The sequence below is a fragment of the Pristiophorus japonicus genome, chromosome 10, assembly GCF_044704955.1.
Source record: "Pristiophorus japonicus isolate sPriJap1 chromosome 10, sPriJap1.hap1, whole genome shotgun sequence".
In the NCBI taxonomy this organism is placed as follows: Eukaryota; Metazoa; Chordata; class Chondrichthyes; family Pristiophoridae; genus Pristiophorus; species Pristiophorus japonicus.
This window is the reverse complement of record NC_091986.1, coordinates 178,576,202-178,594,057: the sequence shown is the minus strand read 5'-3', so window position 1 is coordinate 178,594,057 and position 17,856 is coordinate 178,576,202. Positions and strand designations below refer to the sequence as shown.

The window sequence follows — 17,856 nt, the reverse complement described above, 5'->3', positions numbered from 1 at the left end:
CAGACCTTTAAATATGTCAACGATGTGACTGTGAATTTTTGCGCTTTTGGATCACGAGTGACATACAAGCTAACTCTAAAGGCCATTTCACTAATGAGAGAACAACTTTCTTTGATGTAGGTCTACAGCATGTCAAGTAGTAAAGCAAGTGTTGCTGATTGAGAAAGGAAAACATTCAACCAAAGCAGAAATGTAATCACTATTTTAAGAAGCTCATTTAATTTGTGTGTTCTTGGGATGTGTTTTTGGAGAAAGTAGGGATAGATTGGTAAGAAGATGAAAAAATACGTTGGTGGTTACTCAAAAAATGAACAGATTTGTTGAGTCAAATAGCCTATTCCTGTTCATAATGTTTCCTTTGTGTCCAACTATTAGCAACATAGAAAATAGGAACAAAGGTTGACAAAGGCCAGGAAGCAGGTCCATCTGCTTTTCTCATGAAGGGAATAGTACATAGGATGACTTGAGGAAGGATGATACAGAGAAGAACAAAAGAAAAAATGGGGAATGGAAAATTAAGACCTTAGTTTGCCCAGAACTCAATGGTAAGCTTTTTTTTAAGTAGAGTGTTGTACTAAAATATATTTGTGCTCTCTATTTTAGGAAATGTCTTTAGTCCATTGCAACCAAGTGGCCACCTGAAGTCCACAACTCCCCCTCCTCCGACTATCAAAAGTGCTAGTCTGTCTAGAAAACATTCTATGGATCTAAATCAAGTAAACATGCTCTCACCACCTGCCATGTCTCCAGTGGGCTCATCACAAAGTGAGTGGAATAACTAGCAACATATTTGTGGCTAGTTCACTATGTTAATGGTGTGCATAGTCATCAAGAAGCTAAATTGCTTAGTATTGCTTTTCCCTAAGAATGCCTTTCTCTTGTGTTGAATGTGTGCCAGATTTCAATGTATAATTTAATTAAGTTTGATGTATATAATTGTATAATACTGCATTTTGTATGTCTGTGTACTTAAAATAGTCAAAGTGAAAATAAATGAGTGCTGTAGTTGACAAATTTAATCTTTTACAAGCATTGGTATAAGATGAATGTACAAAAGAATTGATGGCAAAAGGCAGTGATAAATTCAAAGGATCACAATTTGAGCCTACATGCTTAAGTTCTTAACCTCAAGAATAACCTAGTTCTGTAAAACAAGAGGTGAAAGAAAAGTAAATTACTTCATTACTACTGCAGGAAGCAGGTGACACCTTATCCTCAGAAATGGCAAAATGAAGTAGAAATTTGAATTGGAATGTGCCCATGGATTATAATCAACACCAATTTGCATTTATATAGCGCCTTTAACGTAGTAAAATGTTGCAAGGCACTTCACGCGAGCATTATCAAACAATATTTAACAGAGCCATATGAGGACAGTGTGGTCACAGAGGTAGGTTTTAAAGAGCATCTTAAAAGAGGAGAGAGAGGCGGAGAGGGTTAGGCAGGGAATTTCAGAACTTGGGGCCTAGGCAGGTGATGTTATTGCCGCCAGTGATGAAAATTGGGGGCTGTGCAAGAGGCCAGAATTGCAGGAACGCAGATATCTCTGAGTGTTGTAGGGCTTCAGGAGGTTACAGAGATAGGGAAGGATGAGGGCAGGGAGGGATTTGAAAACAAAGATGAGAATTTTTAAAATTAGAAATTGCCAGACCGAGTGCCAATGTTGGTCAGCGAGCACAGTGATGATGGATGAACGGAACTTACTGGGAGTTAGGATACAGCTTGAATCAATTGATGGCACCTTTGCTTGTAAATCAGAAGATTGTATTTCACCCCAGTGGGTTTGAGCATATAACCTAGGCGCTGTTCCGAGAGAGTGGTGCATTGTCTGGAGTGCTGGTTTTTGGAAAACAGATTAAACATAGGTCCTATCTATCTGTTCTGGTGATTTAGGTGGATGTCAAAGGTTCTGTGGCACTATTTAAAGAAGAACAGGTCAATATTACTTCATCAACCAGTACCAGCTAAACACAGACATGGCTGTTTTTGGAATGTTATTGGCACATTTGTCCACATAACAATCACTGCACTTCAAAAAGGTTGTTCACTGTGTACAGTGCTTTGAAGTGTTTAGACATGAAAAATACTATATAAATGCATTGATATATTTCAATGTACGGTAAATATTTTATAGCAATGATTTTCAGTCCGTACTATATTTGTGCTTCAGTGACTCTTGTCAGTCATTGTACTTTCACACAATTATAATAACTCCATCAAACTATTTTATAATATACCAATATAGTTAACTGAAGAAACAACTTAAAACTGAGAAATAACAAATACTTGAGCCCACCTTTGTGAAAATACAGGTGACACTTCTCAAAAGAAATTGTCCCTTGGTAGTTCTTTTTATAATTCACATTACAGGCACAAAGTAAGTTATTGAATTGTCATAGACCCTGTTTATAGGGCTTTAATTTATACATTGATGTAATTGCATGTTAATTTGCTGAAATGCAATGTCTGCCTGCCCTGAGAGAAGCTGAGTTTTACTTCTGTAGCTGAGCTAAAAACAACTATATTTGGCCCCTGATAGAATTTATTCCTGTCCCTTATACTTGAATCTATTAGGGCCATGGTACATATAGATAACTATTCAAATCTTCTTACCTTCTATAGAGCAAAGCAATTCCAGCAGCTTTGTAGAATTAGTAAGAAGGGAATATTACATGTTAAAATTGGAAGCAGCATTGCCAGAAGTGTCCAGTGGTTGAAATTTTTAAAATATTTATAAATGTTATTATTTTAAAGGACTTATTATTTTAAAGGAGTATTATTTTCCCTGCAAGATGGTCTGAGAGGTAAACCTTGCACTGCCAGGACCTTGAAAATCCATCGATGGAAATCCATTCCTTGGTGTCTTTCAGTTTAAGCTATGTTTAATCCTGCTCAGTCTGTGGGTCCATACCCGGGCCCAACCATAAAGTAGGTCCCGGACATTGATGAGGCAGATAAACGTCCATAAAAAGGGCTTTTGGTAGATGGTAGAGGATCATATCAATTTTAAGATTAAACACTACATTTACTTATGAGCACATATTGGTGCTGCCTTCAAATAGATTGTGAAGACTTCAGTATATTTTAAGTAAGTTAGAGAAGATTTGATGAATTACATACATTGAAATCTTTATTCTTTTCACATGTTCTACTTCACAGGTCATGGTTAGCAAGGCATCCAAACCAGGAAAATCACAGAGATTGTCCACTCATTTAAGAGAATTCCAGACAAAACAACATAGGCTTTCTTAAATGTATATTAGGTGGCATAACCGTGCAGTTCAAGATAACTAGGATAAACATCTCTGAAAATTGGCTGCTTTGAATTTTTACGCTCTAATTTAAAAATATAAGTGCACTGACAACCCGAACGATCACTAAATCAAGGAGTTCTCTGGGGAAGTTAAGGCTAAGCCTGGGAATTTAAAGAGATCTAACATTCTACCAGTACATCCTTTTACTACAACTCTAATACCCAATCACAAAGAACACATTTATAGCATATATGTTAATGCCATCTTCATTAAATATTTTTCATTTCTTGGAGGTGACATTATAACTTATATACTCTACAACCTGTACCTCATTTTACTTCCCAATAATTAGTAGAATTTATGTCTGACTTGTACTATTTTAATTACCTAAAATGTGATATAAACAGAATAAAATTGGATGCAGTATATATACCCCGCTTTGTTATATTAACTGTAACTCATTCTTGTCTTCCACTTGAGTTCTCAGATGACTATAGATGGGTACAAACAAGGGTATGAGGGTCTTTGATAGTTTGCTAGTTAAGCTTAAGCACCAAATGGAACAGGTACAGTGCAACATGAATATGCTGTAGTCTTTTTACAAAGTTGCCATGCCATCTGTAGCAGTTATACCTCAAATTGCTCAGCTACAACTGTAGGCTTGACAGATTTATTGTGCTGTGCAGCTAAATGACCTTGTGCAAACACAATACCCTTAGAATAATAGTGATGCCCACGAAATTGAACATTTGGTTGCAAACTTATTGTTTAATGTAAAGGGCTTATTTAGGCAGAAGAAACACTGATTAAATTTAAAGCTAAAGGACGATCCATAATTTTTCCCCAAACAAGAATGAGCATGTGTTGGATCCTGTGATGGTGGGACCATAGATGTATATTGAAGGATGGGCTAGATTGACCAGATGACCTTCCTCATCTGTGCTTCTTTGCGATATGGCTATCAAATTTTCCTGTTATGTGGACAAAATAAGAACCTTTGAGAGATGAGATTGTTTCCTGTGTTGAGTAGGATTGGCACTAGAATATTAGATTTCCTATGTCCAAATAGAATCTGACCACTGGTTTGTAAAATGCATTGCCCTTTCTACTGCTAGTAGTCAAAAGAGAACCTTTCAAGAAAAACAGCCACTTTCCAAAATTTGCTAAGTGACCCTGCAGGATATCTATGGAGCACAAAGAGAATCCTGCACAACTTCTCCAAGCACCTCAATTTTGCAGGGTAGGCTGGTCTATCTATCTATGCTAAGGTTGCCACCTAGTTATCTGTGTTAATGTGTAGTGTAAATTATTAAGAAAATAATTATTTACTGCTTGAGATAATAGTACATCATGCTTTAAATGAAAGTATAGCCATGGAACCTACTCTTATGACATCCTCCCTCTGAATCTGCTGTGGAGAGAGCATTTTTCCTTTTCTGTGAGTTGCTTTACCTGCTCCTGTTAGCTGTGTACTTTTCTTTTTTTAAATCCTGTATTTGATTTGTGTAAATAGTTTTAAACCACTTTTTTCCTCTCCGTATTGAAGTTTGAGAAATCGTTGAATTATTTTCAAACCCCATGTTTGTAGCACTCGTGATCCAAATAAACTGACGATCACTGCCCGGAGAGGTCCTTGTAAAGTGCATTAGTAATGTCAGGTGATTTTGCCTCAATGCCTTAAAGGGGTAACCAATCATCATCTTTGTTGTTTTCCTGTTTGGGTTAGCATGCTGTCCATGAACAGCACTGACACCTGAGGTAACCGTAACCTGTGATTCTCGGGACTTCTGACCACATTTTTTTGACTCCTAAAATATCTATTGGAGCCACTTATTTCAGTGTAAAATTATTAAATTTGAGGTCTTTGGAATTTGTGTTTTGTGAAGGTCTTTGTCTCAAAGATGTGGCAGGGACTGTGGCTCTCGTATTGGACTGTTCAGCCACCTAAGGACTCATTCTAAGAGTGGAAGCAAGTCTTCCTCGATTCCGAGGGGCTGCCTATGATGATGGATGATTTCTCAAAGGTCTTTATAGTTTTTGTGAATCTTTATGGTGGGCACTAAAAACATGACTTGATAAAGTTAATCTACAAATTTGGGCAAGCCAATAACAAGTTGGTCTGGTGATGCAAACACTATAAAATAGTCTCCGAGAATACATTGTTATTATAATTGACTTTTTAATTTTTCTTGAATAGTGTGTTCATCATATTGGCCTGATTAACTTTATTACAAGTAAGAAGCAAAAACAGAAAATGCTAAAAATGCACAGGTCAGTCAGCATCTGTAGAGAGAATAGATAAGTTAACATTTTATGAGCAGACATTTTTTCAGTCTGAAATATAAGCAGACAGGAATATTAATCCAATCAAAAAAATGGTGGGGGTGGGGTAGAAATGTCTATATTACAAAAGGACACAAACCCAGAGAGTAATCATGAGTGCAATGATGTAACAGATCATTTTAGTTAAGTAATGGACAGAAGCATTAAAGAAACAACAGGTGTGTAAATAGCTGACGAAGTAGTTGGCCTGGGGAAATGCAAGAAAGTGGCAAAGATGGAGAACCTCAGGGCAAGAATTATTTGAAATGGGTTTGAAAATGAGGATATAACTCAAGTATGAAGTTACTGAAATCAATGTTCAGACCAGAAGGTTACAGAGTACCTAGGAAAAAGAAGCTTGCCTTGAGCTTCATTGGAACAAAGTACAAGGCCAATGATGGGTCAGAGTAAGAATGGGTGGAGGAGTTAAAGTCACAAGCCACAGGCAGTTTGAGGTTGCATTTAAAGACAAAATGGAGGTGTTGCACAAAGTGATCATCCAATCTGCATTTAGGTTCCCCAATGTAGAGGAAACTTTGCAATCTGTTTCTCTTTTTTTCCAATCAAACGTTAGTACAATTGCAGGAATGGAAACAAGTGAATCCAAATCAAAGTACAAGACGCGGTTAGATAACAAAGCTTATAAACTCTAACAATTCACAGAGAAAGAAAATTACATTAATCTTGCATATATTGCATGTACCAATTCCCTTCTATCTAAAACCTTCCTTCTAAAATTCCTAAACACAGCACTTCAAAACAATTGTCTATGCACATAAAAGAGCTAAATCGATGCTTCTGAGCTAACGAGCTGTATTTGTATAGCATAACATAATAAAACGTCCCAAGGCGGTACACAGGAGTGTTAGAAAACAAAATTTAACACCAAGCCACATAAGGAGAAATTAGACAGATGACCAAAAGCTTGGTCAAAGAGGTAGGTTTTAAGCAGCGTCTTCAAGGAGGAAAGAACCTAATAGCTGTAATGCAAAGTAATGCCCCATCTGCTCCTTCTGACTAGGGTCTCCGAGCACAGTCACATGGATTACAACTTTTGGGTTTACAAGATTTTTTTTTTAACTACTCCATTACCCGATGCAAAAACATCTGTTATTTTCTGACTACATAGAACAGATCACTGTTTCCTTGCCACAATCACCAGCAAACCCTTTTCTTCTCCACTGTGTGGAATGTGAAGATACACCTTTAAACTGCCCACTGAACTCCTTATTTGATAAAAGGGGCACTAAAATTAAGATAGAATGTGTTCCATTGTACGTAACATTCACATGACATAATTTTTTAATGGTGCAAATTTCTGTTCTGATCTCTTTAAACAAGCATATTTGTGGGCTCTCTTTGCTGTAAGAACGAACATTTTAAAGAATGCAAGCTTTGCATGTTACACTATGGTCCAAGATAAAATTTGACTGCATACAGTCTTTGCATTTCAAAAGTAACATTGTCCGAAGAGCTTTAAGATGCTTGATACAGGCGCAAGTATTATTAAAGATATATCCTTATCCATGGTACAAATTGTTCTCAAAGTTTAATAATCTATAAACGTATATTAATTCATTTATTTTACAATCTCCAAAAAGTTATCAGTAGTGCTCATAGGACAATTTATTTCTTTTGCATGCATGACCGCCATCACATATAGGATTAGAATTACATAGGATATACAGCACAAAAATCGGCCATTCAGTCCAACCAGTCTCTGCCGGTGTTTATGCTCTACTCGTCTGTCCTCATTTAAATCTATCAGCGTAAATCCTCTATTCCTTTCTCCCTCGTATGCTTGTCTAGCCTCCCCTTAAATGCATCTATACTATTCGCTTCAACCACTCCCTGTGGTAGCGAGTTCAACATTCTCACCACCATTCCATAAGTGTTTATTACCAAGCTAAAATGTTGAAAATTACTGACACCTTATTGGTGCTGCTGTTGTTGCAGCAGCTGATGCCGTGACTGTTGGTAGAGGTTGAAGAGGAATCTCTGAATAGTTCCATTTGGCATGGCAGCCTGCATTAACTGTTAGTCCTGACCCAAGAATTATTGATGCGCTTTGTGGGATAAGCTGAAACTGTCCAGTAGTTTGCCCCTGCCCTTGAATCACAACAGTCAATCCCTGACCTCCACTCTGTCCTTGTATTAACTACAAGGTTATCACACTTGGAACTGTATGAAAGTCTAATTCACCCCAACAGTTCATTATTCCATGGCTCGTATATGATATTAACCATATAATTATACAAAACCACATGCACTCTATCAAATATTTAACAATTTCAATTTGTATAGGCAGAGCTTAAAAGTTGCAGTCACTGATTTAGATCTGGTGATATTTTTTCCCCCGTTAACTACTCAGGCAATGTAAGATTTCTTCAAAGCCTAGTTTTCCTAGTTGTATACTGCAGCTACATTGTGTGAAACTACTGTATTACTCAAAAAAATGGATGGAAATTGACTTGATTTACATTTTACAGATGGTCTTGGAATGTACTTGGCATCAATGTATGCAATTGCAAGTCACTATTTCTGCTTGCTTGAATAAAACTACTTTTTTTCTTCGGCATTAACATTAAATGTTATTTTTTTTGGACAGTTTTACAGAAAGCCTTTCCATCGGTCTTAAAGTAATAACCTGGCACTTTTTGTTTTCTTAATGAGCAGGATCTGGGACACCCAAGCCATCTACCCCCACACCAACCAACACCCCTTCATCAACTCCACACCCCCCTGATGTCCAAATCCCAACGTCTACAGCTCCTCCCACAGCTACCCCTTCTGTCCAAGAGTCAGGCCTCAATCCACAGACCCTTTTAACCCCTTTTGCCCAACAGCAGATGGCTCTCAGTCAAGCTCTGCCAGTAATGACCATTCCTCTTTCCACTATGGTAACTTCCATTACAACAGGAAGTTCATCCACCCAGGTGATGACAAATCCAGCGGGTCTCAACTTCATCAATGTAGTGGGCTCTGTTTGGTAAGAATATTTACAAATCTTTTAAACCTATCCTAAACATTTTAATTTGATGTATTAATCTTATAAGATTGAAGTGTATCTACTTTTATTCAATACTATGGATTTTTATTGTTGTTGACTGATATTGGATGCTAGCTGAGCACCATGCTTCTATATTCAGCATCCTTCACATACCACAGGTACAAGCCCAGGTTGGCAGTGAAATAACTTCACTATTGGTGCTTTTAAGGAGCTTTTGATGCCATAATGACAGATGGCTGCCATATCACACTCTCTCTCCTGTGCTACTCTATTGTCTCGTCATTGTAGCATTTACTGTGCTCCTACATGATGAGTTTGTTAGCTTTCCTCAAGCCTGTTTATCTCACTTTGTTTATCTCACTTTGTTTTACTTGTTGAAGAGATTCGGTAACTTCAAAGATGTAATGAAAGATTTAATTTGCTAAGGGGATGCGGGAAACCTCAATGCCAGTGTGCACTCAGTCAATTAGTCCCAAAGTGTAACCCAACTTTTAATAGTGATCGACACCCACTATTGGATGTCTTTGTTCTACTTCATTGTGTTTCAGTCTGTCTTAGCCCTTCTTCATAGACTCCACAAGGCCATCCTCCCAAGAAAAAACCTGCAACAGGGGTAAACCAAGAAATACAATTACGTCCAGAGCTCAGAGCCTATCAAACGGGTCACTTTCTGCAGAGCTGGGATAGCAGTGCGTGAGAGTATAGATTTCTCTCCCACCCATCCCATTACAACTCCTGCTTTCTTGGCTCAAGTCAATGGGCTGAACACTAAAAGTGTATGCTGCATTCAACACTGGTCCACTAGCAAAGCTGAGTTAATTATCTCCAGTCACATCTCCTCTTCTGAAAGCAATTCCTCCCTTACTCGAGAGTCTTATTGAAGAACTAGAATAGACCCAAACCTTTTGCTACAAACTACATCCTCTGATCGTCCTCCACCATACTCATTGCTCAACTCTGATATTAACTGTGAGGAGCTCATGGACTTTGTGTCAAACATAGAGGCACTCTGTGGCTACCTCTCTTCTCTGGCCCTCCCCTGCCTCTGACTGCTCCCACTAATCCTCCTAACACATCTCTATTGACCTCACCCCTCTCATTTGACAGCCTGCGCCACATTTTTCTTCCCCCGCCCCTCTCCCAAGTAACCATCAAACTTTTCTTCTCCATGAAACCTACCACTTGCTCTCATGAGGAGTTCCCACTGTAGCTCCTAACTACCCAACTTGGCCTCATACTCTCGAACAAAATCTCTAAAGTCTAGTTTCTGTCCTGTGCACAGCATCAGACTGTCATGGTCCAAGGCCCCAATGACATGTGACTGAGGCTCCCTGTCTCACCATTTCTGTCCTCCTTGATCTATTTGTTATATTTGACACTGATCACTCCATTCTCCCCAATTACCTCTCCTCTGTGATTCAGCTCCACGACACCATTCTCTTGTAGTGCCACTTATACCTCTTTAATTCAGCCACAACTATTTTTCAAATGGTTTCTCCTCCCATGTCCACATGATCACTTTTTGTGTCCCAGGTCTCCATTGTTGTTGCCTTCTTCATTATTTACATGCTGCCCTTGATTACATTATTTACAAGAACTGGATCAGCTTACCTGTATATTACCTGTTCACTATCAGCAATGACTCCAAGACTCTTGCAATATTTTCTAACTGGCTGTACAATATTGGGTCTTTGAATCAATATCCTTCAACATTGGCAATAACAGGCTATCGTTTTCCACTTTCTGTCAGTACCTACGAGCCTCTGGCAGTGGATTGTCAAATCTGTTCAAATATGTTTGTCAATTTCTATGGCTGTTCTCTTTGTCCAAGTTCGGTGATGCACAACCACAGTATCCAGTTCAATGCTGGCTGAACTTTTTACCTCACATCCTTTCCATTGTTATCATATTCTTTCAGTTCTTGAATATTTCCTTGTTACACTCCTACTTCTGCCTCACTGCTGCTGAAACCTCAATTCACACCATCACCTTGAGGATTAATTTCTTGTCATTCTATTCCACACGAGTTGATCTATAGATTTTTGGCCATGTTCTCTTCTGCACAACAGTTATTCCATCCTTATTGAACTCCACTGTTCCCATGTGAATCGAATTCAATGGGCTTAATTTTCCCCAGGGATTTGCGCCGTTGTTTTGGAGCAAGCTGATTTTTTTGACAAGTGGTTAAAAAAAAAGTTTCCCCAATCAATTTGCACCAGCGTAACCCAGTTAGTTACAATTTTTTTCAGGTAAGTTTTTTTTTCAGTCAAAGGCAGCGTAACCTGCCACCCGTGCCAATTCTGGCCATTTAGGCAAGTTTGGACAGCTGAGAGTTACTCCAGTTCTGCTTAGGCCAGCGTATGTGACCTCTGCGGAAAAGCCTTCTGGAGAGTTAAAGAAATCAGCAGAGGTAAGTGCAGCAGATGTCCAGACAGCAGCAGCAGGAGAGCTAAGAGAGAGGAGGGGGGAGGTGGGTGGTGGGGAGCCTTTCGGGTATAGTTAGATGCAGGGACCGGGAGGGAGGAGGCCATTCAGCCAGGGATAGGGGCAGGGGAGCTGACCGGGAGGCCATTTGGCCTGGACAAGGGGCGGGACTGGCAAGGCACTTGGGGCTGGGGGGAGGGGGAGTTGTAGCTGGACCGGCAAGGGGCTCGGGGCGAGCAAGGGAAGCAGACCAGGAGGCCCTTCGGCCTGGGATAGGGGCAGGGACCGGCACTGACATTGGGAGGGGGGAAGGACTTTAATAATTGGAGGTACATTGCTGCAATATATTTTAATGTGTTGCGAGCTGGCTGTCTTTTTCACTTTCCAGCCTCAGCTTGCATTGTGTCCTTGGTTACCGTGGCAACCTGATCGTTTTAGCGCAGATCAAGGCTCCACCCCTAAAACTAAAGGACAGGTTAGGCTGTGCCAAAATGAAGAAATCCAACGGGGAAACTTGGAACATTTTTTTTGGTGTACTTGGGCCCTAACCCCCCCCAAAAACGGGTGTAACTCTTCAAGTACGCCCAAAAAAAAGCTGGGGAAAATTGAGCTCTATTCCTTGTAAGTAAAACAGAAAATGTTCAAACACTCAGCAGTTCAGGCAGCATATGTGGAGAGAGAAGCAGAGTTGATGTTTCAGATTGATGACCTTTTATCAGAACTCATCAGGTGCTTCCTGACCTGCTGAGTGTTTTTTAGCATTTTCTGTTTTTATTTCTGATTTCCAGCATCTGCAGTATTTCTCTTTTTGTTTTAGTGTTCAATTTCTTGTACTAGTTTTCAAATCACTCCATGGCTTCATTCAACCCTATCTGAGCAATCTTCTCTAGCTTATTACTTCCTACCCACTCTCTCTCTAACCTACCATCTGACATTGATCATTCAATCACTGTGCCTTGGCCTTTTGGAATTTGTCCCCAAAACCAAATGATTATTTCCTGGGCTAAGTTCAAGAATGTTGCTTTAGAGAGCATCTGTCGAGCTGCAGCCTGGATCATACTATTACTGAACATTGATTGGATTTAACTTTCAACGATGACCTGCGTTTGACAGTTCAGTTTTACTTCAGGTGTTTAATCTAAACCAAGTGCACTCTTCCTTCTGAGTACTGTAATACAATCTGCTCCTATTAATTCAGCAATCCTTTGCTTGAAAAAATTGTACTATCCAGTCGTTCATGTCAAGCAATTATAATAAAACAGCCAAGTTGTTTTTCTTACACCATTTCACAATTTCCAATTCAAATTAACAGATAATTTGATGTAAGCATCTATTGCATTAGAGTCCTGAAATGTGAAAAGGATGCTGATTGAGGAAGAAAGGCTTTTTTTAAGTACTATTCCTTGTATCATGTTCGTAAATAATTATACATAAGAAATAGGAGCAGAAGTAGGCCCTGCGGCCCCTCGAGCCTGCTCCGCCATTTAATATGATCATCGCTGATCCGATCATGAACTCTGGTCCACTTCTCTGCCCGTTCCCCATAACCCCTTATTCCCTTTATCGGTTAAGAAACTGTCTATTTCAGTCTTAAATATATTCAATGTCCCAGCTTCCATAGCTCTCTGACGCAGCGAATTCCACAGATTTACAACCCTCTGAGAGAAGAAATTCCTCCTCATCTCAGTTTTAAATGGGCGGCCCCTTATTCTAAGATTATGCCCCCTAGTTCTAACCTCCCCTATCAGTGGAAACATCCACCTTGTCAAGCCCCCTCATAATCTCACATGTTTCGATATGATCAACTCTCATTCTTCTGAATTCCAATGAGTAGAGGCCCAACCTACTCAACCTTTCCTCAGAAGTCAACCCCCTCATCTCCGGAATCAACCTAGTGAACCTTATCTGAACTGCCTCCAAAGCAAGTATATCCTTTCTTTGAAACCAAAACTGTACAAAGTATTCCAGGTGTGGCCTCACCAATACCCTGTGTAACTGTAGCAAGACTTCCTTGTTTTTATACTCCATCCCCTTTGCAATAAAGGCCAAGATTCCATTGGCCTTCCTGATCACTTGCTGTACCTGTATACTAACCTTTTGTGTTTCATGCACAAGTGCCCCGAGGTCCCACTATACTGCAGCACTTTGCAATTTTTCTCCATTTAAATAATAACTTGCTGTTTGATTTTTTTCTGCCAAAGTGCATAACCTCTTACTTTCCAACATTATACTCCATCTGCCAAATTTTTGCCCACTCACTTAGCCTGTCTATGTCCTTTTGCATATTTTTTGTGTCCTCCTCACATATTGCTTTTCCTTCCATCTTTGTATCATCAGCCAACTTGGCTACGTTACACTCGGTCCCTTCTTCCAAATAATTAATATAGATTGTAAATAGTTGGGTTCCCAGCACAGATCCCTGCGGCACCCCACAGTTACTGACTGCCAACCCTAGAATGAACCATTTATCCCGACTCTCTGTTCTCTGTTAGTTAGCCAATCCTCTATCCATGCTAATATATAACTCCCAACCCCGTGAACTTTTATCTTGTGCAGTAACCTTTTCTGTGGCACCTTGTCAAATGTCTTCTGGAAGTCCAAATACACTACATCCACTTGTTCCCCTTTATCCACCCTGTTCGTTATATCCTCAAAGAATTCCAGCAAATTTGTCAAACATGACTTCCCTTTCATAACTCCATTCTGACTCTGCCTGACTGAATTATGTTTTTCCAAATGTCCTGCTACTGCTTCTTTAATAACGGACTCCCAACATTTTCCCAACCGCAGATGTTAGGCTAACTGGTCTATAGTTTCCTGCTTTTTGTCTGCCTCCTTTTTTAAATAGTGGTGTTACATTTGCAGTTTTCAAACCTGCTGGGACCTCCCCAGAATCCAGGGAATTTTGGTAAATTACAATCAATGCACCCACTATCCCTGCCGCTACTTCTCTTAAGACCTTAGGATGCAAGCCATCAGGTCCAGGGGATTTATCTGCCTTTAGTCCCATTATCTTACTGAGTACCACTTCCTTAGTGATTGTGATTGTGTTAAGTTCCTCCCCCCCCTATAGCCCCTTGACTATCCACTGTTGGAATATTATTTGTGTCCTCTACCATAAAGACTGATAGAAAATATTTGTTCAGAGTTTCTGCCATCTCCATGTTCCTCATTACTAATTCTCCGGTCTCATCCTCGAAGGGACCAACATTTACTTTAACCACTCTTTTCCTTTTTATATACCTATAGAAACTCTTGCTGTCTGTTTTTATATTTTGTGCTAGTTTACTTTCATAGTCTATCTTCCCTTTCTTAATCATTTTTTTAAGTCATTCTTTGCTGGCTTTTAAAAGCTTCCCAATCTTCTGTCCTCCCACTAGTTTTGGCCACTTTGTATGCCCTTGTTTTTAATTGGATACCGTCCTTTATTTCTTTAGTTAGCTACGGATGGCTATCTTTTCTTTTACACCCTTTCCTCCTCACTGGAATATATTTTTCTTGAGAGTTGTGAAATATCTCCTTAAATGTACACCACTGTTCATCAACCGTCCTACACTTTAATCTACTTTCGCAGTCCACTTTAGCTAACTCTGCCCACATACCTTTGTAGTCTCCTTTATTTAATCTTAGTACACTGGTTTGAGATTCCTCTCAGAGACTTACCATTCTAACCTCCATTCTGACCCAGAGCTGCTTCAGTGATGTAGAGTGCAGCTAATTTCACATACATGACTCTTTGTGCTTTGAATAGACCTGGATGTCTATCTAAAAGCACCTGGCCTGGGAAAAGCTAATATCAACATTACCCACAGCTAGTATGAACTTTATGCAGTATTGTGCCTCCAGATTGACATCCAGGCCAGTCAAAGGTCCTGACTTCCAAAAAAAGGGATAAGATGCACCAGGTCCCACTTACCTCCACTATCACAATGACTGCAGGCGCAGCTAGAGATCGAAATAGTGAGTCTCAGTGGTTTAAAAAATGATTAGCTGCTCTTTTTAATTACTGTGGATAGGATGTATATTAAATATTTAATTTTTCCTATCATTTAAAGTCAATGCTATATGCAACATTTAATTGATTCCTGCATACTTTTAAAAATATTTTTATTACTCGTATTAAATAATGTGTCATACATGGTGATGACACTTTGGTCATTTTAGAACATAATTTGGCAATACCATTAAATGTCAGTTGAGGCTTGGAATCTATTCTGAGAATTTTGAGGTTGTCGTGTTGATAAAAATTACTAACCCAATATTTTTAGACAGAAAATAAATCTAGATTTCATCGACCTATCTGAAATTCTGGGTCATTCTTATTTCCCTTCCTTATACTTCCTTTGTATCATTTCATAAGAAGGTAAGAAATAGGAGCAGGAGTAGGCCATACGGCCCCTTGAGCCTGTTCCTAAGTATAATGATTACATATAGACACAGTACTCCATGTGTGGTCTCATTCATATTTTACTGAATGTTTTTTCTTTCTTGGAGTGGCATTTTGTGGCTCTAATTGCTCACCTTAATATTTTTGCTTGCCTTTGCAACTACTACCCTACATTGTGATGACACTTCGACTGTTCGGTCAGCTGTTACACAAGCTTTTTCCTGACTTATTTTTAGTAATTTTGTGCCTGCTGGGATTTATTTTCTATAACCATATTAGGTTTGTAATTGAATGATTCTTCAGCTTTACAGTAATTGTAGCGTATTTACTTTAAACCTTTTAGTTACAGCTGTTGCTGTAAGAAATGGCCTAATAGCTGAAATAAATCAGAAGCATATGGATAATGTATTTGTTTTTTCCCTTCCAGTGGAGCACAGACATTAATGAGTGGTTCAAATCCCATGCTGGGGAGTAATGCGGGTGCCATAACCCCTACCGGCCTAAATCTAAGCAGCATTATACCGCCAGCAGGACTGGTGTCAAGCTCCCTGCCAGCTGCCATGCAGTCTGCAGCCCAAGCAGGTTAGTACTAAATAAGACAAATGGTTGATGAGGTTCCTGAAATATTTTAAACAATTACTATCATCTTGCTTTGGTCTTCTTTGATTTCAGTATATCTGTGCTTTAGGAGAATCCCTTGTCAAAGTCTCTAGCCTTTCTACAGGGGTGAGTTAGATTAGACAGACAGACAGACAGGATATTATTGAACATTGTTATTTAATCCAGCCTGTCCATGTTTCCTTCTCATGTTTCCCAGGAGACTATGGTATCAATATTGGTTGGCGCTTTGTGGAAAATCTATTTTTTTTTAAATATAGTATTCCAGAATATCCTTTTCAGGTCAAACATAGAAAAGAAACAAGCTATGTTCTTCTTTGTAACAATAGCATCCAATCCTATGCTCCTGAGGCAACCGAATAGAAAACAAATGAAGCAGGCAAAAACAAGTAAGTAGGATTCACTCAACAGCTTTAACTTAAGGTTGTTTCCTTGTATTATCCATTGCCACATAATTCAGAGCCAGAATATTTTTATTAGGTAAATGCTCAGAAGCCCAAGCTGTTATTTCTCTCATACAGCAAATTAGACAGTCTCGACAATTATTTATTTCCTATGGTGCAAAGAGTCAAGGCAAACTGGTTACTAAGCAGCAGATAGACAATTGATGGATGAGTACATCCTCTGTTGCTCCCATCTCACAAGGAAGAAGCCCTGCTAGTTGGTTAAGCATCATTCCACCCTTTCCACCTCTGCTTTTAGGACATCTCTTACTCAGGTTCTAATTGATATCAATATGGAACAATCTTCACATAAACATTACTGTTGAGATTGAACCGCAACACAATGTGACGAGCAGTGACAGCTGAAACGTCTGCGATGCTGGTCTCCTTAAATGTGTATGACTTTGTGGGGGAGGTCGGAAGAAAGGTCAGCGTTAATTGGTTTGTTTCAGTTTCTCAAATCGCTTAGTGGCGCAAGTCTTGGGGCTTTATATAACATGGGAGTTGGGGCCCACATGAACTCCCATCTATCTGCTATGTCATAATGACATCTTCATATGTGTGCTCAACATTTAGTGTTAGTGGAAGCTATCAAGCTAGACTACACTCCATTTAAAGAATAATGAAGACCTTACTACCTCGGTAATCTATTGTTGTGTAAAATGGTTTCTTCTTGCACATTAGTCATGAACAACTGGTCTTAGCAGACATGCTAGCTTTCAGGACTCCTTTACAAAGAAGCAATACCGAACCAGAGCTAAAAGAGGTAAATTATAAAGACAGGTCTCATAGATTAGGCTTGTATTCCCTTGAGTATAGAAGATTTAATAGGTGAGGTGTTTAAAATAATAAAGCGATTCAATAGGATAGATATAGAGAAAGTTGGCTAAGTGACAGGAAACAGTGAGTAGAATCATAGTTATAAAATCAGAAAATGCTGGAAATCTCAGCAGGTCAGGCAGCAACTTTGGAGAGAAAAACAGAATTAATGTTTCAGGTCGATCCTGAAACATTAACTCTATTTTTCTCTCCACAGATGCTGCCTAACCTGCTGAGATTTCCAGCATTCTCTGTTTTTATTTCAGATTCCAGCAACTGCAGTATTTTGCTTTTGTATTAGAGTAGAATCATAGGGCCTAAATTTCCCAGGAGTTGCTCCTTTTTTTTTTTGGAGCAACTTGATTTTTTTGGACTATCTTTTTAGTTGCAATTCTGGCCATTTAATTTGTGCCAGTGTGAGTGAGTTAGTTAAGTTTTTTAATTCAGTTTTTTTTTCAAAAGGGGGCGTTCCCAGCCACTTGCCCCTGTTTTGGGTGCTTGGCCAGCAAATAGTTACTCCAAACTAACTTAGGCCAGCATATGTTGCCACTTCTGTCTGCACAGAAAAACCTTACCTAG

The 17,856-nt window shown here is 39.2% G+C and overlaps 1 protein-coding gene across 11 annotated transcripts in view; it reads left to right on the top strand.

Annotated features, from left to right (window-relative positions):
• The window catches only part of supt20 (SPT20 homolog, SAGA complex component), a 119,597-nt gene that overhangs the window by 73,138 nt on the left and 28,603 nt on the right, over positions 1-17,856 (top strand). For 10 of the 11 annotated variants that reach the window (XM_070892358.1, XM_070892359.1, XM_070892367.1 and 7 more), the window contains 3 exons: positions 604-765; positions 8,253-8,565; positions 15,825-15,979. In XM_070892358.1, coding sequence (XP_070748459.1) covers positions 604-765; positions 8,253-8,565; positions 15,825-15,979 — 630 coding nt within the window. The remainder of the gene's footprint in view (positions 1-603; positions 766-8,252; positions 8,566-15,824; positions 15,980-17,856) is intronic. The other variant, XM_070892368.1, reaches the window with a different exon arrangement.